Below are 23,988 nucleotides of genomic sequence, written 5' to 3'. Positions count from 1 at the left end.
ATGGATTTAAAATTAAGACACCCCCCCCTTCTTATGCATATCGAAAATATTTGTTTTGACGTTTACTGAACGATTGAATTAATGTCAGCTTGGATAATCTAAAGGCATCTGTTTGGGTTGTTGTTTTTTCAGTTATAATCAAGCTGTGTTGGCTGCCTGTAAATAATCAAGTCTGAACCAGGCCAACCAGTGGTTGATATTGTGAGCAACTCGTCACACTGTTGAGGTATTATGACACACACATGAACCAGGTCACCAAGACTGACCCACCTGATCCATTTAGAATGTGGAGCAAAGGTTGCTTGGAACATATTCTCAACTACTTGTAACAAACTCTAATAGAGTCCTCTACTACGGGAATGGGTGGTCAGGCTTGATGACTTGGTTGATGCATGTCATGGTATCCCAATTGCGTAGTTCAATGCTCATGATGTCAAGCACTTGACTGTCTGGTCCAGTCTCGATTATTTACAGACCAACGTCATATAGCTGGCATATTGCGGAGTGTGGTGTTTAACAACAAACAAACAAATGCTGGGGAGGGAGGTTCATTGACAGGACCAACATAAAATGATTCTAAAATAACAGGTCTGACTGATAACTGCCTTATAGAACCTGAAAAGGGCATAATGTCTGAACTTTTTGTTTTATTATATCTTTCCTTTGTTAGAACTTGAGACCAACTTTACTGTAACATAGCTTTCATATAATATATGACATAAGTGAGTGAGTATGGTTTTACGCCGCTTTTAGCAATATTCCAGCAATATCACGGCGGGGGACACCAGATATGGGCTTTACACATTGTACCCACGTCGGGAATTGAACCCGGGTCTTCGGCGTGACAAGCTAACGCTTTAACCACTAGGCTACCCGACCGCCCCCATATATGACATAAACAGAACACAGTCCCCCTTAAGCATGGTAAGGAATTAGCTTTTAGGTAATGCCACCTTGAGGGCATATTACCTTCGGAAATCAATATGTTTGTTTGTTGTTTTATGCCGCACACAGTAACATTCCAGCTATATGACGGCGGTCTGTAAATAATCGAATCTAGACCAGACAATCTAGTGATAGACATCATGAGCATCGATCCACGCAATTAGGATTCGATGACATGCATCAACCAAATCAGCGAGCCTGACCACCCAATCCCATTAGCATGGGTTGCTTTAGACCTATTCTACCCCTGATCTTCACGGGTCTGGAAATCAATAGAATTAACACAGGAATGATACAAAGGTAGCTGTATCATGTATCAGATCACAACATGTACATTCGCAATACATTGATAAAGCCATGAAACGGGATACCCTTTCTTCACATTATCACAGCTCTTTATGTCCCCAAGATAAACCATTCACAGCGTTAGAAATGAAGTTTATTTTCACCAGTCAGGAAAAAAACACTTGCCGTCCACCTAATTGTAACCATGGTAACAGTCCACGAGGAATGTCCCTAGACTTCCTGAAATTTAGTCTCAGAGTTGTGGACCAATGTTAATTTGACTGTCATTCTCAAATTCCCATCCAAATGAACACATCTACCAGCAGTTTCATGACCACACAGTACTCACCTGCCCAATCTCCTTCAAGTGGGTGGAAATCACAACAAAGTAGCCATGAGAAAACCCAATCAAGATGTAACCATCTCCATACCTGAATAACAGAAGAATTGGGCATATTTGTGTCACTCAGCTGCAGACACTGTTTTCATATACCATTTGAACTCTATCCAAATTACTGCATAAATGAAACTGTGAGAATGAGGGTTCTGTAACCTGGGCCTACAGGCTAAACACATTTGATATTTACAGATGAAAATAAAAATGCAGCAAAGAGGGTTTGGGTGATCCTGGTTAGGCTCATCATCAGCTCAGGGCCCTTGTCCTCTCTACAGGCAGCCCAGACAGCCAATGGGACTTCTCCACGGAAGTGCTCCCTAGTCATATTATCATTATCATTATCATTATCATATTATCATTTTCATTACTGCATAGCAGAAACTGTCAGAATGAACTGAATAAGTCTTCTTCAACTTCAAAATTTGATATCCATAAAAAGAATTGTAAACAGTTTTGGTACAAAAAAAACACCCTAATAATCTGTAATTTGGAATTATAGGGACAAATGATTTTGTTAAATCCCATGTGAATGCAGTGTCCAGCAACTGACCACTTGTATGAAATGATGCTCCCATATCTCTGTTGGAAGGCCAGCTCGATGGGGTTCTCGGGGTCATTGATGTTGTACAGGAACAGAGTCTTCTTGCCCACAACTACACTGACCTGGAACAACAGACACAACCTTCAACACAGGAACAACATTGTAGTACCGAGCAGGAGAGACTAGAGCTGGAGTGGGCAACAACTCGCCTACACACATGCACTGTCAGTTTAAGGTTGAACCGACCCGTTCTGCATATCTAGCGGGTTAGTAAATCGCAGATAACTTGAAAACATTTCCCACTGCCACTAATGCCACAACACAAGGTTTCACTATTAAGGGTGTGCAGTATTATCGGTATATCAGTAAATTAAGGTTAAAGCGATCTTAGCGCTAAGGTGATCATAACTCCCATATCTTATCATATATTTATGACAGTCGTAGCGCTAAGGTTGCATTGTACGACACCCAGGAGTAGGTAACTATATATAGGTAATTTATCACCTGCCTTAAACTCATGCAATTTAAAGAGTCTACTCTCATGACATCAAGCTCAAATAATCAGCTAATATCTAACTAACCCTAGATAGGAGACAAACACATGGCAACAGAAAACATCAAATCTCACACAAGCACATGGACAGGCGTTATAAAGATTATGATGTGTTGGTAAATATTCACTCATATAAACCGTACAGTGTTTTGCCCAATGGCGCTTCTCTCATCCCCCTTCATCTCGGAGAAGTCTATCTCAGCAGGGTCAGCCCTGAGAGTGGCCTGTCTGAGGGTGTCACCATCAGCGTTGCTGATGGAGATGGTCTTGTCCTCGCTGCCCAGGGCCAGCAGGTTCTCGGCACTCCATGCACCACAGGTGATCTTCTTGATGTGCTTCCCAATAATAGGAATTTTACTGAAAAAATGGCAGCAAAGAACTGAAAAAATTCAATCAGATCCTCAATCTTATTAAATCAAATCTTTTGTCCGAAACAATACTTTGAATACAGATCTGTGGTCAGAAGACACTTCCAGAAGAGGTTGCATCAGAGTTGAGACGTCTAAATTCTCAAGTTTTCTCCAGCCTGTATATCTAACAAAGTCTGGACCAGACATTCAAGTGGCCACCCGATCAATTAAGTAGCCTCTTACAACAACTTCCTGGGGAAAAATGCTAACCCAGAGTCTCCACGGGGGAAACAGATACTGGGAGTCACTCTTAGATTCCACTAGTCGAGGACCAGTGTCTACAAGTGATAAGATACAACTTTACAAGGGCTGTACCGTGATGTCTGATGATTGTAGATCATGAGATTCCCCTTCAGTGTACCGACAGCCAGTTGGGGGCCGGTGTTCGACCACTTCAGGAAGGTCATGGTGTCTCTGGAAACAGCACACAATTTGAGCATTAAGATGATTTCTCACAGCTGGTATCATTGTCAAAGGCTGATATTCTCCCTATCATGTCTCCTCATCAGTCTCCATGACATAGATGTTGATACTATATGAGGAAACTCTTGCAGAAAAAAAATCAATTCTCTACCACTCTAACACGTCTCCACATACTGGCGATGAGAAAGAGAATGATGTGGCATAGGGTGTCAGGTGATCAAACCACTTAGGTCAGGACACACTTCAGGTCGCACGTGATTGCAGTGCATAACCCATTTGTTTGGGTGGTGACTATGGTGATGCGAGGGTTGTTAGGGTGAAATATTTTTAGAAGCTGAAAACTTTGTTTGGGGGTGTTTCCACATCAGTATCAAAAGAAGAAACGCAATGAATTTAAAATGAATTATACTTTTGTTTCTGAAATGTACAGATAAGTAGCAACAATTGAACCCCAATATACAAAAGTAGAGAAACATCAAGATTTTGATGATGAAAATGGTAAAAAAAGGGCCATTTCTTGCTGCTTAGATATGTCACTAATTCAACAATGTACGCGAACAGTATATGTATAACAGCCAAGAATCACAAGATAGCGGAAAACATATCAGCCACTGAAAACAGTTGTTACTGCTGCGCAGGTAGCTTTAGGCCACGCACCCAAATAGGTTTGTTTTGGAAGCCGAATACCGATAATGTAATTTCAGCACTTAAACTTGGACATTTATATATATTCTACGAATGTTATGAATTTTTCTCTCTCGGAAATTGATTAAATATGTCTAGGAATACTGATATTTGCAAAAAAATAATCAATAATTTTTTTCACTTTACTTGCCCCTTAATGCTTAAGATAACATTACTAAACTGAATACATTACTGAGATAGAATGTTAAAGTTCCTCTGAAAGGCAAAAAACAAGAATTCTGAAAACATACCAATCTTAAAAATTTTAAATACTATTTTTTCCAATTTGACAAGCATGGGTACTTGGCATTCAATCACATTATCAAAAACATGCTTAGGAAGCTATCAAATTAAAAGACGTCTCACTGCACAACCAATACAGTTTGACAACAGTGGCACATTTGCTGCTACCATGGTCACTATAGTTACAAAGGTATCAGACTCACTTGAGCCCACTGTCGATCTGCGTTGTGCGGTGCGAGTTGGCGTCCCACAGTATGATGGCTGTGGACTTCTCACAAACAATTCCAAGGATGTCGCCATCGCTGTCCCACCCCAGGCCAGTGCACATCCTGAAACATTGCAGTCTCTATCATACATGGAAGCACATACACATTAGCATCACTCAGTTTTACCTTACACACAGCAAGTAAACATCACTTCATGTTAGTCATAATTGACAATTCTACCATCTTAGATATTCAGCCAACAAACATTATTCTGTTTCATACATCATCATGTGCTCAACAATACGAACAAGAAATAGTCATCAATCATTGCCCATTCCAATATATAACATAGCTGCGCGATAAATCGCAAAGAACAATGAAGAACGAAGTGTGGTTTATTTCACGATAAAACATTGTTCTGTCATGACGTTATTTCTAGAGATTCAAACAGGCGTCATATATTGGACGACGTTATTTTTAGAGGGCGGTGTCTAGCGAGTTGTTCCCCAGAGATGAAATTGACTGACAATACTGTTGATACGCGGCAGTGATACTTCTCTCACATTGTTATCTCCCTTGTATCCATGACTACAAAATCAGTGTTCCCCCTGGCCTTTGAAACTGCCAGTCTTTGTGGACTGGTAACTCTAAAAATTGCCAGTCCCCCCCTAATTTTTGCCAGTCTCAACTTTCAACAAATAAAAACACGTATAAATATTGTTTGGTTTTAATTCTTTCAACTTCAAGTTCAGTGCAAAGTGTCATCTCTGAAGTAACTTAGTTAGATCTATACGTCATTCACACAAACTTCAGTCACAATTTTCACTTTGTTTTTTAATATTTCGAGATAGAAGTCACTACAAATGGATATTTAAACTAGATATAGACAAGGGGAAACCCTGATGGTAACAGACAAGCTGACTTTGTTCGAAAAATGTACTTATATGAATACCACCGATGTTTTGTTCAACAACAACGATTTATAAGGTACTCTATTTGCCGGTCCACAGGGACTGGCAGTCACATGAATTACCGGTCCAAGCCTAATTTTACCGGTAAAAAACTGGTAATTACCGGTAAACGGGAACACTGAAAATGGTGTCAACTTTGACATTGTGATATTTATCATAGAATGTAGGAATTAGGATCTGCATGTACAACCAGTGTCATTAGCTCCAAATATACCGCAAAACATATCACAATAGTTTATTTGCCTATACACAGCCTTATGTACAACACATCAAAGTACCACAGCAGATTGCCATGATGTGAAACTGTGAAACATTCAATGCCGACACAGCTCGTATGAACCCTTTACACACTAGTGTACTCACCCTGGCAGGTTGATCTCCTCCTTGAGTTCTCCATGCCGGTCATATATCCTCACTGCATGGTCGAACCTGAGACAGACAGTCACATTGCAACAGACCCATCACTAACTCAGACAGAAGGATGTGTGGAGAGGCATGCACTTGATTCACAAGCAATAACATGTGTTTTGTCACGCAGGCCAGCTGCACTGCGAACCCAAATGGATGTTTAAAAGATTGAAGCTAATCGATATGAAGTATGTATGTAAAATGTATCTGACATTTCGGTTCTGATACATTTCTACAGAAATACAATCAATGTCAGGACAGTCCATGTAAAAGCTTATCACATTAATCACCAAGTTTTGATTTAAACAAGGAAACCCCCATCCATACGAAACAAAAGATGTCTTACCCGATACTTAATTTGTATTTTATTGCCGTTGATACAGCGGTCACCTTGAGACCCCCATATTAATGCATTGTGGACTGCCTAGACGTATTACCTAGGACTCAATATAGCAAGGTACAGTCCTTCTATATTTTCATTAGACTTGGGACTATCAGACTACATTGAGAAGTGTGGCAGTGTCTGACCCTAGATAATGAGGTTGCAGTGTATGTAATATGTTGACATGAACTGTACCCTGTTGTTGCCAGGTAGTTGCCATGTGCTCTCTGCCAACTGTAGAAGATGCCACCTTGTCCATGGGACTTATCAGCTAGACTGAAAACTCTCTGAAACAGACAAAAAAAAGTTTTATCGATCTTATATACTGTTCAAAGGATGCATTGTTTACTTGCAAATTATTTTCGATTTTACCTTTCATGAAAAATATTAGTCACCCAAGGTCACCATTTCCATATTAGACCTCGGACAAGCAGAAACATTATTAGTTTTGATAGTTTGGCTCAGCGCATTTTAAAACTATGATAAAATGTAGTGAGAAACTTCAGCTCTTTGTCTCTTTTGTAAGGAGTTATTATGTGATCAATATCACAAGTTTAGCAGCAAAATGAAGTTTATCATTCTGCATTGTGTGTCAATTTGCCAGGATGGCAAGGTTATAAACAATTGGTTGGTATATTTCTGATATTTTGATCATCATTCTCATGATTCTTAAAGTAACAGTTCTTTTGATTAGCATGAGTTTTGAGCCATAAGTGTTCCTGTTTGTTAGTCGCAATAATTAAGCATAGGTTAATGGGAGCCTATACCATGTATACTAACCAATTCCAATAACTGTTCCAGCCCAAATGATTGCATTATCAGTAAGATGTCAGGAAAAAACAGAGCTCTACAATTCAAACCTACACCAATTTCATTACGAATGACACCAATGAATGACACATTGCAATACATCAAAGATCCTAGAGGTGCTCTTGGGGTCATTGTCAGCACAGTTACTACACAGATGTACCCCAAGTACATTTCTGTACACACAAATGTAGCAACATGTAAGGCATTGGGATGATCAGAATCAATTTATTTAATTTTTCAGTTCACAAAACCATTTTCAATGTGGTTGTCATGTCAACTCTATTGAGTGTTCTGTAACCTCAATCGGTATATGTAGTTTGATTTTGGTTAGCGTACAACTTTGAACACAGGAAGGTCCCTGGGTGTACCGACTACGACCCCAGCAACCCTAGTTGTGACATATGACAACATGCTACCTAGGTCCCTAGCTCCATTTTTTAATACATGTCACTACTAACAGCTCTGATATATAGCCTATTCATACTGTTTTTCATTTAGGCCTTAACGACTTAAAATAAGATCAGCGTTTTGTCGATTTCAAATGAACAGTAGGCCTAGATTTGATAAATGTCATGCAGCTGGCTAATAGTCACATGCTCTTTCTAATGTTGATATCATAACTAAATCTTTAGCAAATAGAAGATTGAAACCAGATAACAGTATTAACACTGACAAACCATTTAGCATTCATAAATATCGTAATACCCAAAATAGTTCTGTGATCTACCCCTATCACTAGCAGACGCTAAATATCATGCCCAGAAATAAATCGCATCGCTGTGAGACATTGAAACTCTGTTTACTACTTTCAATAAAATAATGTCTGAACATACGATTTTCTAACATGCATTAATTAATTTACACAGACACAAGAAATACCTTCATCGTTTCATAGAAACATCAAAACAAACCCGGTGCTCGCGATGGAATTTTACGCATGCGCACTTGTTCGTTAACGCTGAAGACTTCTTAATGGGAGGTAACTCTGTGATAGGCAAACCACAAATAAAAGAATTTAACGCGAGAAAATATCACCGAGTAACAAGTGCCAATCGTACAACCTTGTTGAGACCACTGGATCCCATGATTCTTTCCTGTTTTCGGTATTCCTTCCGTCTTCTATTTAATATTTCGGCCTGCATGGCGGCTTTGTATTGGATGGCAGTCATGGTGGCTGAAATGAAAACGCATTTACAAACGGGTATGAATATTTAGAACTGATCGAGTATGAAGTGATTATGGCGTACCTAGTTATTTATCCATGCAACTTAATATTTTCAATACATTTATGTAAAAATAAGGTTTTACGGTCAAGGGTATGACGGTTTAAAATAATCAGAAATAAGTTTACAAACTGAACTAGTTTCTTTCACATAAGCCCAGAGCATATAATTAATAAAACAATCACTCCATTCCATTCTCACCCCATTCTCATCTCTAGCAGGCTATACTCATCCAATTTCTACTAAAATTAAGAGACTTAGACATCCAGGGTTTCATTACATAATTATTTCTTTTTAACTTAATGCATAAGTTTAGTTCAGGGACAATATGTGTTAGTGTCATTGTCCCGAGGAAAGAGTTTGTTTGTTTGTTTGTTTAAAGCCGCACTCAGCAATATTCCAGCTATATGACGGCGGTCTGTCAATTATCGAGTCTGGACCAGACAATCCAGTGATTAACATCATGAGCATCGATCTACGTAATTGGGGTACGATGCCATGCATCAACCAAGTCAGCTAGCAGTTTCGGTGCTGCCCCTTATTGACACATGTTACACGTGGTGTCTTCTAAGGCAAGCGACTTTATTCGAAATATGCCTCGCTTGGTGGGTGGAATTTGGCGCATTGTAAATGGAATTAGTAGTAGTAGTAGTAGTAATAGTAGTAGTGATATTTCGCACATCAATGAGAACATTGTCCGATTATCCCATTGTAAATTGAAGTAGTAGCAGTAGTAGTATAGTAGTAGTGATGGTGGTGGTGGTGGTGGTGGTAGTAGTTGTAGTGCTAGTATAGTAGTAGTGAGGTGAGGTGAAATTGGGTTTAACGTCGCGTCCAAGATTATTGCACTTATATAGCGACGTGCATGCACGTGTGCGTGTGTGTGTGTGTGTGTGTGTGTGTGTGTGTGTTTTTGTGTGTGTGTGTGTCTGCTTGTACTAGTCCGGACTAATGCCGATTTATAGAGCTAGCCCACTGAGATACCATGCCGCAGTTTAACATGAATACCCCACTCAGACACAGTATACTGACTCCGAGCCGACCAGTCCTTGTTTTAGCCCCTTAAGGCCGAGCGCCAGACACGGTAACAACAAGTACCATCTTTTAACGTCTTTTGGTATGACGCGGTCGGGGATCGAACCCCGCACCTTCCTCTCTCCGGGCGGACGCTCTACCACAAGACCACGGAGGCGGTCTAGTATAGTAGTAGTAGTAGTGGTAGTGCTAGTAATAGTAGAAGTAGCAGTTGTAGTAGTAGTAGTAGTAGTAGTAGTAGTAGTAGTAGTAGTAGTGGTAGTACTAGCTGTAGTAGTAGTAGTAGTAGTAGAAGTAGTAGTAGTGATAGTGGTAGTGGTAATGGTAGTGCTAGTAGTAGTAGTAGTAGTGGTGGTGGTGGTGGTGGTGGTAGTAGTAGTAGTAGTAGTAATAATAATAATAGTAGTAGTAGTAGTAGTAGTAGTAGTAGTAGTGATAGCAGTAGTAGTGATATTTCACACATTAATGAGAACACTGTCCGATTATCCCATTGTAAATGGAATTAGTTGTAGTAAATTAAATTTTCATGAGGTAAAACACTAAGCGTTTGCACTAGTGCATTTATAGAAATACGTGAATCAGTGGAATAAAACTTTATATTTTGCCATAATGGATCCGCTTTGTTAAAGTAAATACAATAATCGTCCGAATTGTTCTCCACGATACCAGGAATAATTACCGACGTGTATTTGCACAGGTGTGATTGACCGTGCTCAGTGCAGACACACAATTCTCGTCCTCTTTCATATTGATCGTCCACAGCGTTGACAGTGCTAGTTCAGAGTTGGCTGATAATATCTCGTGTAAATAATTGATTTGTGTTATGTAGGCTTTGCATCGTTGCAATGCACAGCACAGATGCTTGGCAGATGCGGACTCAATCATGCTTTTGAAATGATTGTGTGCATCATCATCATCATCATCATCATCATCATCATCATCATATACAAGTATGTCTAATGGCAAGTATAAAGTTTTTTATCCGTGGAATTATGTGCTCGAGAATAGTGGCTTTCTAGAACGTCTTGCGATGTTAGACGAAATGTAAGGCTAATTATATGTGGTATTATGACAAAACTCCATAACAAAGTAATCCTAGGAAGATTCCTCTTTGAATGAGTGAGTGAGTGGGTTGGGTTAAAGGGCCTCTTTGAACAGTCCAGTTGTGTCAGGGCATGTCAGCTTAATATGGGAGGAAAGACCGAAGTGTTTCAGGTTTCAGACTTTTGCCACTTTAGTGACACCCCCGAGAACTATGGTGCTGACAATTCTATAAACATAATCGGGGCAAACCGGGTTTCGCAACAACGATCATAGGTTTCTGGTGTGCCCAAGGGACGCAACTCTGTACAGCGAATTGCAGCGCCTTCGTATTCCTCTTTGAAGTGATCCTAGCTTTGATACATCACATTTCTGGAAATAACTTATCAATTTAGTTTAATTCAGTTATAATGCCCTAACCATGCGGGTATTTTTTATCTCCCCGTTGTACATTCAACAGAGCTGGCTAACTGCTGTTTATGACCCGTGAAGAATCCGGGGTAGAATAGGTCTTCAGCGACCCACGCTTGCTGTAAAATGTGTCTCTGCTCGTCGTAAGAGACGACTAACGGGATCGGGTGACTCGCTGACTTGGTTGATGCATGTCATTGATCCCAATTGCGTGGATCGATGCTCATGGCAATCGTTGGCTTGTCTGGTCCAGACTCGACTATTTACAGACCCCCGTCATATAGCTGGAATATTGCTGAGTGCGGCGTTAAACAACAAACAAAACAAACAAACAAACAAGTGCTGTATATACTAGCAAACAGGTACGATAGGCGTACATAAAATCCCAGTCTGTATCTTAAGCCCTCAGAGAGAGAGAGAGAGAGAGAGAGAGAATTACTTCTAACATGGATATTTAATCGTGATTAGCAAACTAGGCGCATAAGTTTCCACGAAATGAGTATACATGTGAAATGACACCATTTAGTTCAACGCCGCTTTCAACAAGTACCATATTTTAACGTTTTTGGATATGACGCGGCGGGGGATCGCACCCCCGACCTGACACTCTCCGGGCAGACGCTCGATCCACTAGATCACGGAGGCGGTCACAAGTAATTGTGACGGCAAACTATTAGCCGCACCAAGGTATCAGTATAATTATAACGTTGATAAATGTTTAGCACACAGCACACATATTGGTGAAAAGTGACTTCAAGGTGAAGTGATTTTGATTAAAACCACCTTAATAGTAATAAATCTGCTTCAGTAAGGATTGACGTATAAGTCCTGAGCCTCACATAGACGGAATTGCGTAATAGTGGAATCTTTTGCAGAGGACTCTATATGGTAACATAGAGGTATATCAACTAAACATTGAGTCAATTGAGAAAATCGTGCGCTGTGATAGTACGTGATCTAAGACAAATTTGAGGAGCGTGCCGTGATCAACACTAAACAATACTACAAAATGCCAGATGACATAACCACACACGTATTACTGAAGACAGAAATGCCCGATTATACGTTCCAGGATAGTTTACTAGCCTATATGTCTTCAATAGTCACTGAGACCCGTGAAGATCCGGGGTAGAATAGGTCTTCAGCAACCCATGCTTGCTGTAAAAAGTGTCTCTGCTTGTCGTAAGAGACGACTAACGGGATCGGGTGGTCAGGCTCGCTGACTTGGTTGATGCATGTCATCGATCCTAATTGCGTGGATCGATGCTCATGATATTCATCACTGCATTGTCTGGTCCAGACTAGATTATTTACAGACCCCCGCCATATAGCTGGAATATTGCTGAGTGCGGCGTTAAACAACAAACCAACCAACCAACCAACCAACCAATAGTCACTGAAACGTAAACAAAGGTTCTGGCAAGAATTGGATGCAAGACCACAATATCTGCCTCTTATGGTTGTGGCGAAGTGTCTTCATATATTTACTGCAAGTCGTCATATATAAATGTACCTGTATGTTTCCTTAAATATTATCCATATATACAACGCATTTCACATGCAGCAAAGTATGAAAACACACTTTGAACAAACTGACAATGTGTGCATTTCCTTTTCAATTACCCATAAGTCCTATAAACCAGAATCATCATCGCCAAAGAAGATTAATGAGGAGATTCGAACCTAGGACCAGCGGATCCTGGCACGGCTAATGGACACAACTCACACATAAGAGAAACGTACTGACGACAATACCGATGTGGTATATAATTATATATGCCACATGTATTCCATACACATACCTTATAAGGGTGTCTTGTACAGCAACTGAGATCCCAGTATGATATATACCTGTCTACAACTGTATATCACATGAAAGAAACACCTGTCCGCTGCCGACTCGCTGCATGCACCATGCACGCTTCTCACCTGTACGCAGCCGGCAAGCTACCTGAAACATGCACACTATTTTTACAAACTGCACGGAGGTCAATCAATATTGATCTCAGATAACGGTTCTGCGAGATAGCGAGGCCGACATCCACAGATTTGTGAATTGTTTCAGCATTCATCATCGTTGATGAGGCAGGAAGCATCAATCATCGTTCACCCGTGTCAGTGTTAGATGATAAATGTTCCCATATAGGGAGGGAGTGCTGTGTATCGACCGGCGTGTTCTCTGATTTCATGATCAGCTATTATATGCTGTGATATTGACATAGTGTGTGGTCCTGATCGGCAACTGTTATCGAGACATAATAATTTGTGTTGGTGAATGTAACGATGGTGACAGTTATATCATCTTATATCATCTTATATCATCTTATATTCATTGTCATGTGAGTTCTAGGGTGTGGCTTAAATTTATACGCCATTAACGAACGAACGAACGAACGTCTGAACGAACGAGGGGCGGTCGGGTAGCCTAGTGGTTAAAGCGTTCGCTCCTTACGCCGAAGACCCGGGTTCGATTCCCGACATGGGTACAATGTGTGAAGCCCATTTCTGGTGTCCCCCGCCGTGATATTGCTGGAATATTGCTAAAAGCGGCGTAAAACCATACTCACTCACTCACTCACTCTGAACGAACGAGGGAAAAAACGGACAAGTGAGTGAGTGAGAATAGCTAAATCGATTAATAAATCACAAATTGATGGCACGATTCTTCTTTGAGAAAATTTAAAATTATGTAATTCACTAGCTAGTACAGACAGGGATCAGATGCTAAGTACAGTAACGTTAATAACGAACACGCTTATAACGAACTGACGGATATAACGAACTATTTTTGGTCCTGTCCATTTGCTGTATATATTCCGTATACTTGCTTATTACGAACTACGGTTATAACGAATTACAATTTGTGGTCCCTTTGAGTCCGTTATAACCGTAGTTTACTGTATATTCTCACCGAGCACCACCGTACATCCGGATTGAGTCTCTCTCCCCAGACCTGAGATTAACCATACGAGCCGGAGCCACTCCTTCTGCAGAGCAGCGAAGAGTTGATCCAGATTCGGAGGCACCACAGGACGTGGAATGACTGCTTTCCGCCTGCGTGGTCTAGCGGATAGAGCGTCTGTCCGGAAGTAGGACGTATCGTAGCTCGATCCCCGGGTCGAGTGATAAGATGGTACTTGTTGTTACCCTACTTGGCGCATGGCAGTATGAGGATAAAACAAGGAATGCTTGGCTCGGAGTCATTCACGTCGCTATATAAGTGCAATAATCTTGAACGCAACGTTAAACACCATTTCATCTCACCTCACCTCACCTCACCTCACCTCACCTCACCTCACCTCACCTCAGATAACTCACTGTGGCATGTTAGGCTAATTAATCAGACCATGCTGAAGCTAAGGTATCCTGGAGTAGTCATACACTTGGCCATGGCGTACACAATTACTTACAACTGTATATACATACATATATAATTATATATATATTATATTTGCCTTTATGCCGCTATTAGTTCTATTCCAATCATATCACAGGCGGGGCCCACAGCGATTAAACACCATGTACCGAGGTGGGGAATAGAACCCGCGCGTCCGGTGTGACGAGCGACAGCTTGGACTACCAGGCTACCCTACATGCATAATTTAAGTTTGCAACGACACCCTAAACCCTCGAACGCAGGGAGGTGGAGGTGAAAGGGGGTTTAACGTTGCTTTCAATATTATATAGCAATTATACTCAACAACAAAAGTTCCCGTGACACCAATATTTTAGTGTATTTTTCAAACAAGTAAAGTTTGGTTTTCAATATTGTAGTACATGTATGGAATCAAGTCACAAAAATGCAACTGCTACAGAAAAGCATGCATTCCATGCAAGAGTTGACTTTTATGCAAGCCCCATGCATTTCACTACCCAAGAATGGGTAAAGAAACATGTGCGTTAACGGGATTCCATATGCATTGTTTAGCATCGTGCTGATAACCACTCAGAAAAACACCAAAATTACGCAATTATTCAACATTACGAAATGCCACGCCTGTCCGAAAATGAGCGTCTGCGAGCCATTGGTATGCTTGAAGAAGGATCGAGTCAACGTGATGTTGCAAGATAATTTAACGTCCACAGAAACACCATTTGGTGCTCCAGCAGATATGGACAGATGTCCCACAGGACTTTGTGCGACTCCTGGTACATTCCATGAGACGAAGATGTGTTTCTTGCATCGCAACCAGAGGTGGACACACACGCTGTTGATTTGTAAAATGACATTTTAGCATGTTCATAATGTTTGTGTTTTTTTATGAAATCACGCATTTTCTGAACTCGGTATGGCAAATTAAATCATTTGAACACTTACAGGTGTCTTTTATCTGTTGCAAACCGAAATTGTTTTAGATTTGGTAAAAAACATAACTTTGCATTAAATCTTATTCAAAGTCACAGGAACTTTGGTTGTTCAGTATATATAGCGATTTGCATACGCTCCCCGGGCAAACGCTCCATCCACAAGACCACGGAGGCGATCGAACGCAGGTAGGTGTTTTAGAGATTCCAAACGACGATATACCATAATGTTAAGTTAAACTTAAGTGTGACTTCAATTTTGACCCCATTACGCTTTAAAACCACTTCAAGTGTCTGGTCTGTCTTGACAAATTTATGTGTGTGTGTGGGGGTGGGGTGGGGTGGGGTGGGTGGTGGGTGGTGGGTGGTGGGGGGGGGGGGAGGGGGGGGGGGTGCACGGGCGAGTCGCTGTGCAGAGTTGCGTCCCTTGGGCACGCCAGAAACCTATGATTGTGGGTTCGAATCCCGGTTCACCCCGATTATGTTTCTAGGTTTGTCAGCACTATACCCGTGCTCGTGGGTTTCACCGAAGTGGTAGACGTCTGAGTCCTGCATCACTTCGGGCTTTCCCCCCACATCAAGCTGACACGCTGTGATATAACTGGAACACTGTTAAAAGCGGCGTTAAACCCAACTCACTCACTCACTTGACAAGTGTGTAGTTTGTTGACACAGGCGACTGGTTAACCTGAAAGTCTACATCATCATAATCATTATTGCATTTCAGAAATAAATATTTTACTATCATCAAAGATTATATTTCTCTTTGTTTAAATATGTATGTGCCTGCATTGAGCACAATAAACAACGTAGACATTTCTTACACGGAGTTATTTCTGTCAACATCACACCACACATGTCCATTCGTCACCGCTCGCCCCTTTCCGTAACCTGACCCGTGTTCTAAATATAGAAACAGTCATACGCGTCGACGTGGAACGTATACATGTGTTGTTATGCAAATAAAACATAAGACGATACATTCAGAATGACTACCTATATACAGGCATGACTCAAATATTATTTACTTTTACTTTCGGTGAAATAAGGTCCACTGCTAAACTTAGAACTTACTTAGTAGACCCGATCGATAAAACTCAATGAAGTGATTGGTACAATATGGGGCAATTACAGGTAAAAGCAGGTTAAGGGGACCGGTCATTATTCATGCTCGAATAAAATTAATTTTGTAGTTCATAGATGTATATGTTATATATTAACACCGTTTGAATATGCAGTCTTCAGTTTTTCTTGCATATCGTCTAAGACGCTGCACTTCAGTGTGCAGAGTTGCGTACCTTGGGCGTGCCAGAATCCTATGATCGTGGTCTCAAATCCTAGATTCGTCTTGCTAATGTTTCTTGGTTTGTCAGTACTCGTGGGTTGCACCACTTCGGGTATGAGTGTGTGTATATGTGTGTATATGTGTGTGCTGTGTATGTGTGTGTTATGTGTATGTGTGTATGTATGCGTGTATGTCAGCGTGTGTGTGTCTAGGTGTGTGTATTTGTGTGTGCGCATGTATATGTGTGTGTGCGTGCGTGTGTGCGCATGTATGTGTGTGTGTGTGCGTGCGTGCGTGCGTGTGTGCGTGCGTGCGTGCGTGCGTGCGTGTGCTTGAACACAGTATACTGACCTCGAGCCGACCAGTTCTTGTTTAAGCCCCTTAATGCCGTTGGTCGACCAAAAAACGGCGTATGGCATGACACGGAGTAATACCATTTTGCATATTATCGGTACTGTTACAATCCAGTGATTGACATCACTTACATCGATCCACGCAGTTGGGATTGGGATGACAAGCAGCAACCAAGTCAGCGAGCCAGTACGGTAGGAACTGAAGAGTTTCACTAACGTACATTACAAATTGTTTTGTCGGAATGAATTTTCCAACAAATTTAGATTAACGTCGCGAAAGCCCTTTTTTTGTATTGAGTGAGTGAGGTTTTACGCCGCATTTAGCATTATTCCAGCAATATCACGGCGGGGGACGCCAGAAATGGGCTTCACACATTGTACCCATGTCGGGAATCGAACCCGGGTCTTCAGCGTGACGAGCGAACGCTTTAACCCGACCGCCCCTTGTATTGAGTATTATATATATATATATGTAATTCTTCATATATATATATATATATATATATATATATATATATATATATATATATATATATATACATATATATATATATATATATGTGTGTGTGTGTGTGTCATTCTTCATCGCGATACATATACAACCCAATCATACAATACAACCCAGTGTCACGACTGTTTCAATATCTTTTGTCTGCGTCAAAACTGTATCAAAATAATAATAATGATAATACACATCAGGACACGTGTAAAAATTACCTACAGCAGGCACAACTGAGTTCCCCGTATGAATGCCGCTTACTTTATACCATATATGGGAGGCATACAGCGGGGAACAACACCAGTCCGTGCACGTCATGGTGTGAGTGTATGCTGACAGAGTGTTGATTGTACACATACTATTGTATGAAGACACCATCTGGTGCAAGGAGCGAGAGCGTCAGCCTTTAACCGGTGTAATGACGCAACCACTATTAATATTTACACCTTGACGTGTGTGCTATTTTTAACCTGGGAATTATCGTACTTTCGGGTATTTACTGTGAACTGAGGAAAAACCCCACCACTAAATAAAGAATTAACATATAATCTTCGTATTTCGCTCTTGTTGTCAATTCCTTCCGAGACTTGTTCACGCAAGGTAGGTTCTTCCTTCGTGTGGATATAGTACTGATTTGATGATTCAATCATTCTTATTGTGTGAAATGTTTCCTTTTATTATTGCAAAGTTTAAGTGTATTTAGGTTGGCTCTGTAGCGAAGAAAACAGATTGTCTTACATAAGGTATACGTAGAACCGTGCTTTGTTTGTTTGTTGTTTAACGCCACACTAATCAATATTCCAGCTATATGGCGGCGGTCTGTAAAATAATCGAGACTGGACCAGACAATCCAGTAATTGAGCATCGATCCACGCAATTGAGACCGATAACATGCATCAACCAGTCAGCAAACCTGACCACCCGATCCCGTTAGTCGCCTTACACAACAAGCGTAGTCGCCTTTTACGGCAAGCATGAGTTGCTGAAGATCTATTCTACCCCGGATCTTAGATCCATGCATTAGCTACAGCTGTATAACCAAAAACGTGTTATCGCCGTGAGTAGCTTATTCCCCGTCCTGTTTTATTTTTGCGGATGATTTAAAGCAATATAAAAATGTTATGTAAAGGCGGCACTGTCACCCAGTCGTCTCAATCGCCGTAATTCATTGTGCAGAGTTGCGTCCCCTAGACGAGCAAGAAATATAGGATCGTTGGTTTGAAAAACAAATACGCCCTGACTATCTGTTTGTAGATTTGTTGACACAATACCACTGATTTGGGCTTTCCTCAAAATTGAAAACGAATAAGACCTGCGTCACGGTCTTTCCTCCCACATCAAGGTGACACGCCGTGATGTAACTAAAGTATTGTACAGCGTGGCGTAAACCAAAACCTTTACTGGTATATTTCATTAACTGATCTTTTAGTTTATTTATTGATATTTTATCATTTATATCATTATATTTTAGTGTTATGTTTATAGAGTGTACATCATTCTGTTTGTGCTTTCAGGAATTTTTCAAGATGAGCGATCATATGTCTGAACTCGAGACCCTTGTTACCGCCTGGGCATGGGGAAATCACATCAAGCCGTATTACGAAACAAAATACAGCTTCGGAGATTTTGAGTTCCAGGTAGATTTAGAAAAGGTGGACTTTCTCTGCGAGAAACCCACATTTAAGTACAGGAAGAGTCCAATGTTAGACCCAAAGGTAGTGTTTAAGTCTCGGTACAAAAACGACACTGACGAAGCTCAAGAAATGACCATCCGCGTCCAGCGTACGACATCGGCAACGGCAAGAATCAGAGTTAAGAATGGCTTCACAGCCGACAACGGAGTTGGCATCAAGCTCCGCGCACCCCCGGAAGTAGACAGTGCGTTCGGCGGATACCTGCCTATCAAGACGGAGGAGACGAGTGACCTCTGTCACAGCATGACCTGGAAGTACAATTCCAAGATCACAGCCGCTCCTCGGAAGACAACAGTGGCCAAGTTCGAGGTCAACGAGGAGAGATTGGTCTGTGACTTCTCCACGTACGTAAGCCTGAAGGGGAAGGCCAAGGTGACGGTTGTTCACAAGAGCTCAGGCACAACAATTGAAACCATCAAGGAAAGCATCAGAACAATCATCGATGAATATCTACCGAGAGCAACTCAGTATTCCCGACAAGAGAACCTAATTTTCATTGGCGCTCAGGAAGCAAGATGGCCGTTTCGAGGTGACATAACCTTCAACTATGGAATATCCCAAAACGAGGTTGTTGAGTGAATTTCTTGGTTAACAGACTCACCTGCATACTTTGGCTGTACAGCATTTTGTGTTTAATGTAACATTCCATAATAAAAAAAACCTCGGATTTTAAAATGGTATCCTGAACCGAGGATAACAAGGCTTGAACTTAATTCAAAGCAGGCTGCAAGATTACGTGGAACTGAATTGTTTGATAGACATTACACAGAAGTTGACGGATGACGAAGTAGAAACAAATTATGGATGACAACTTCAAGGACTGTTTACACACTTTGTTAATGACTGTGATGTTTATTGCGTCTGTTTATTTATTTTACTAAATACGGTATTCTTGTGTTAACTCCTTACTCGTGTTGTATGTTATCATGTATATAAATGAGGTTAAAAGGTATGTTATTTCTGAGATGTTTTGATTGGACGTTAGTGTTGTACCTACCTATGGGATTATACTACAGTTAATACGGTAGTTATGTTTCTTGTTGACGAATTTCAGGAGTCTATTTAATTACGTGTCTTAACATATAAAGGATAATTTGTTTCTAAATGTTGACTCTCCTTTTCTTACAAAATCATAGTTGGACCTGATTCTGAGGCCTTTTGGTTTCATGTTTTGTTTGTTTGCAGTTTAACAGTAAAGACAAGATATGTTATGGATCACAACTTCTTTATTCTAATATGATTCGACCTTTGGATATAGATCTTTATACCTTTGTCAAGCAAGCGTGACTCTTGCGCACTTTTCCGGCTGTGTGTAAATAATCGACTTTGGACTTGATAATTGATATTGTGAGCATGCACCCACGCCATCGGGGTACGATGCTACGCAAACAACCGCAAGTCACCGAGTCTTACCACCCAACCCATTTGGTCGCTTTTCAAGACCAGGATAGATTTGCATCTTCCAGAGACAAGGGAGGTAACTGACCACAATAGCGTAGATTTCAGTCTTTTACAGTCAGTTACCTCCCTTGCCTCGGGACGATGAATAGGTTGCTGAGGATCTATTCTAACCGGGAATCCCCACGTTGTTTTGTTTCTATGTTGTTTGTTGTTTAACGTCGCACTCAATAATATTCGAGTCTGGACCAGTCAATCCACTTAGTGATATCATGAGCACCGACCCACACAATTGGGATACAATCACATGCACCAACCAAGTCAGCGAGCCTGACCACCCGATACCGTTAGTCTCCTTTTACGACAAGCAAGGGTTACTGAAGACCAATTCTAACCCGGATCTTCACGGGTCGGTTTCCATGTACTTATTGAAAATAAACAATGATTATGACTTGAATGTCAGTGAATGTTTATCCTGATTTTGACCCATGTGGAGCCTCACAAAGACTTAACAAAGTGTTAATTCAGATAAGGATACCTCCGTGGTGTAGTGGACAGAGCGTCTGCCCGGAGATCGGAAAGTCGGTGGTTCGATTCCCTGGCCGTGCCATACCAAAAGACGTTAGAAGATGAAAACTGTCCCAGCCTGGCGTTCGGCATTACAGGAATAAAAGAAGGACTGATCGACTCTTAGTCAGCGGGTTATTCATGTTAAACTGCGGCAAGGCATCTAAGTGGGATAGCACTATAAAACCGGCTTAAGTCCAGACTAGTACAAGCAGCCACACGCATAAACAACACCATATAAGTGCAATAATCTTGAACGCGACGCTAAACACAGTAAATATTATAAAAAAGTTTAACGTATTTAGAGCCAACGACATAAAGATGTGGAATATAAACTATCTTAATCGTATTTTGAAAGTTTGGTCAGAACTTTTTCAGCTACGTCTTTCAATATTCCAGTCTTATCATGATGGGGGATAGCAAGGGTGAGTTACACACACTGTTCTCAGTATCAAGCCTAGGTTTTGGGCGCGGCGAGCGAACACTTACACAACACCCATACGTACCCCACCGCTCCGTTACCAGTAGTGTGGAGTGAGTGAGTTGGGTTTAACGCCGCTGTTAACAGTATTACAGTTATATATCGCGGCGTGTCAGCTTGATGTGGGAGGAAAGTCCAAAGTGATGCAGGTCAGAGACGTTTACCACTTCCGTGAAATCCACGAGCACGGGTATGGTGCTGACAAACCTAGAAACATAATTGGGGTGACCCGGGATTCGAACCCACAACCATAGGCTTCTGACGTGCCCAAGGGACGCAACTCTGCAAGGCGAATCGCGGCGCATTAGACGAGTGAGCCACCCATGCCCCCAGTAGTGTGGAAGTAAAAACATTGCAACAAAACACATTCATGCACTTGCCAAACTTTAAATGCTACACAGGTCTCAAATGTTGTTAAAAGCCTAAAAGTCTAAAGTGCTCAGCAACCCTTCCGAGCAGAGTCGTCGATAATAACGCCTAAAGAAACAACATTAGGACTAGTGGGTCGGTGGTATACTTTATTGGCACTTTGACCTCCTTTGGCTTTGTTGACACCAGCCCTCTCAAGAGAAGTAAACTTCAGTGTGCCCTTGTGTCTAGCAGACCCGAGACTGTCCCTTGAGGCGCTGAGGTCGGTCTTGCTGGTTTGTTTGTTTGTCTGTTTTGTGGTTTAACGCCGCACTCAGCAATATCCCACCTATTTGACGGTGGTCTGTAAATAATCGAGTCTGGATCAGACAATCCAGTGATTGACATCATGAGCATCGATCCACGCAATTGGGATACGGTGACATGCATCAATCAAGTCAGCAAGCCCGACGAGCCGATCCCGTTAGTCGCCTCTTAAATGGTGTTGATTGAGATGGTTTCTTGGACCTTCCGGTGTACGGTGTCTGGTCCTTGTTTAGCAGGTTTGGAGGAAAATGGTGGTGAGACCTGTCCGATTCTTGTCTGGAGTCTGACAGGTCAGTGGAACAGTCTGTGGCCGGAGGGCTGCTTGTTCACTGACAACATGCTGATGAGAGGATCTTAGCTGTTTCAGCTCTTCCTCTGTTTCTCCGCCTCCCAGCTACTGGTGCCCTCCTCCGGCGTCTCTTTCAGCTCTTCCTCTGTTTCTCCGCCTCCCAGCTACTGGTGCCCTCCTCCAGTGTCTCATTCAGCTCTTCCTCTGTTTCTCCGTCTCCCAGCTACTGGTGCCCTCCTCCGGCGTCTCTTTCAGCTCTTCCTATGTCTCCCCGCCTTCCAGCTACTGGTGAACTCCTCCAGTGTCTCTTTCAGCTCTTCCTCTGTTTCTCCGCCTCCCAGCTACTGGTGCCCTCCTCCAGTGTCTCTTTCAGCTCTTCGTCTGTTTCTCCGTCTCCCAGCTACTGGTGACCTCCTCCAGTGTCTCATTCAGCTCTTCCTCTGTCTCTCCGCCTCCCAGCTACTTGTGACCTCCTCCGGCGTCTCTTTCAGCTCTTCCTCTGTCTCTCCGCCTCCCAGCTACTGATGACCTCCTCCGGCGTCTCTTTCAGCTCTTCCTCTGTCTCTCCGCCTCCCAGCTACTGGTGCCCTCCTCCAGTGTCTCTTTCAGCTCTTCCTCTGTCTCTCCGCCTCCCAGCTACTGGTGACCTCCTCCAGTGTCTCTTTCAGCTCTTCCTCTGTCTCTCCGCCTCCCAGCTACTTGTGACCTCCTCCGGCGTCTCTTTCAGCTCTTCCTCTGTCTCTCCGCCTCCCAGCTACTGATGACCTCCTCCGGCGTCTCTTTCAGCTCTTCCTCTGTCTCTCCGCCTCCCAGCTCTTGTTCATGGCTTTGTTGTTGGCCATGTTTATTCTCCTCTAGCTTCCGGTTCTCGTTGGGATGATCAAGGAGGCCGCGGTAGTGATTATGCAGTCATGTACATACTATATAATTATTATCAAATAATACATTCAGAAATATAAAACATCAACGCCAGTGAACAACCAGTCTCGACATATATGATCCACAGGGCGTAAAACTGGTGAAACCTATTTGTGTAGAACACTGAAAATCGCGAAAAGTTCAAGCACGTCCTGCCCTAGAGGTAGCAGCCGTCAGTCACACAATTTGCATAAAAGTGTAATTGTTTGTTGCCATCGGACAAAAGTACTCCAGCTATGCGACGACGGCAAGTAAATAAACCAGACAATAAAGTGATGGACCAAAACTCAAGTACCACGACAGCGCATTTATTGATATTGTTGAAACTAAAAACGATAATTATGTATACTTTGAATTACGTCTACTGTGTGAGACTCTGCAGCCTTCATGTAAAGAAAAAAATCGTTTTGGAAGATTTGATCACGTGGTTACATGCCCATAGACTGGGTTACAGCCTGAAGGACAGTGAGTGAGTGAGTGAGTTAGGTTTAACGCCGCTTTTTAACAGTATTCCATTTATATCACGGCGTGTCATCTTAATGTTGGAGGAATGCCC

General features: G+C 41.8%; 3 protein-coding genes across 6 annotated transcripts in view; 2 read left to right on the top strand and 1 right to left on the bottom strand.

Annotated features, from left to right (window-relative positions):
- The window catches only part of LOC124120933 (WD repeat-containing protein 19-like), a 49,334-nt gene extending 36,415 nt beyond the window's left edge, over positions 1 to 12,919 (bottom strand). For 3 of the 4 annotated variants that reach the window (XM_046483842.2, XM_046483843.2, XM_048387757.1), the window contains exons 1-9: positions 12,771 to 12,919; positions 8,320 to 8,432; positions 6,644 to 6,735; positions 6,022 to 6,087; positions 4,685 to 4,810; positions 3,447 to 3,545; positions 2,865 to 3,078; positions 2,178 to 2,290; positions 1,580 to 1,661 (exon numbers count right to left, since the gene is read on the bottom strand). In XM_046483842.2, the coding sequence (XP_046339798.1) occupies positions 1,580 to 1,661; positions 2,178 to 2,290; positions 2,865 to 3,078; positions 3,447 to 3,545; positions 4,685 to 4,810; positions 6,022 to 6,087; positions 6,644 to 6,735; positions 8,320 to 8,427 (900 nt within the window). In that variant the 5' untranslated portion in view covers positions 8,428 to 8,432; positions 12,771 to 12,919. Of the gene's footprint in view, positions 1 to 1,579; positions 1,662 to 2,177; positions 2,291 to 2,864; positions 3,079 to 3,446; positions 3,546 to 4,684; positions 4,811 to 6,021; positions 6,088 to 6,643; positions 6,736 to 8,137; positions 8,228 to 8,319; positions 8,433 to 12,770 lie in introns of those variants that run through there. The other variant, XM_048387756.1, reaches the window with a different exon arrangement.
- The window catches only part of LOC124137513, a 493,827-nt gene that overhangs the window by 276,918 nt on the left and 192,921 nt on the right, over positions 1 to 23,988 (top strand). The window lies entirely within an intron of this gene.
- On the top strand, positions 17,896 to 20,052 carry LOC124120930. Its single transcript, XM_046483838.2, has 2 exons — positions 17,896 to 18,010; positions 18,925 to 20,052. Exon 2 carries the CDS (start codon positions 18,937 to 18,939, stop codon positions 19,681 to 19,683), a length of 747 nt encoding a protein of 248 aa, XP_046339794.2. The 5' UTR covers positions 17,896 to 18,010; positions 18,925 to 18,936; the 3' UTR covers positions 19,684 to 20,052.

This window comes from Haliotis rufescens, unplaced genomic scaffold (genome assembly GCF_023055435.1).
Source record: "Haliotis rufescens isolate VD_foot unplaced genomic scaffold, xgHalRufe1.0.p SCAF_7, whole genome shotgun sequence".
Lineage (NCBI taxonomy): Eukaryota > Metazoa > Mollusca > Gastropoda > Lepetellida > Haliotidae > Haliotis > Haliotis rufescens.
The sequence above is the reverse complement of the archived record's forward strand: the minus strand, read 5'-3'. Positions and strand labels throughout refer to the sequence as shown.

Excerpts from the sequence above, each read along its gene's own strand:
- LOC124120930 (XM_046483838.2), top strand. The coding sequence starts at position 18,937 with ATGAGCGATCATATGTCTGAACTCGAGACCCTTGTTACCGCCTGGGCA.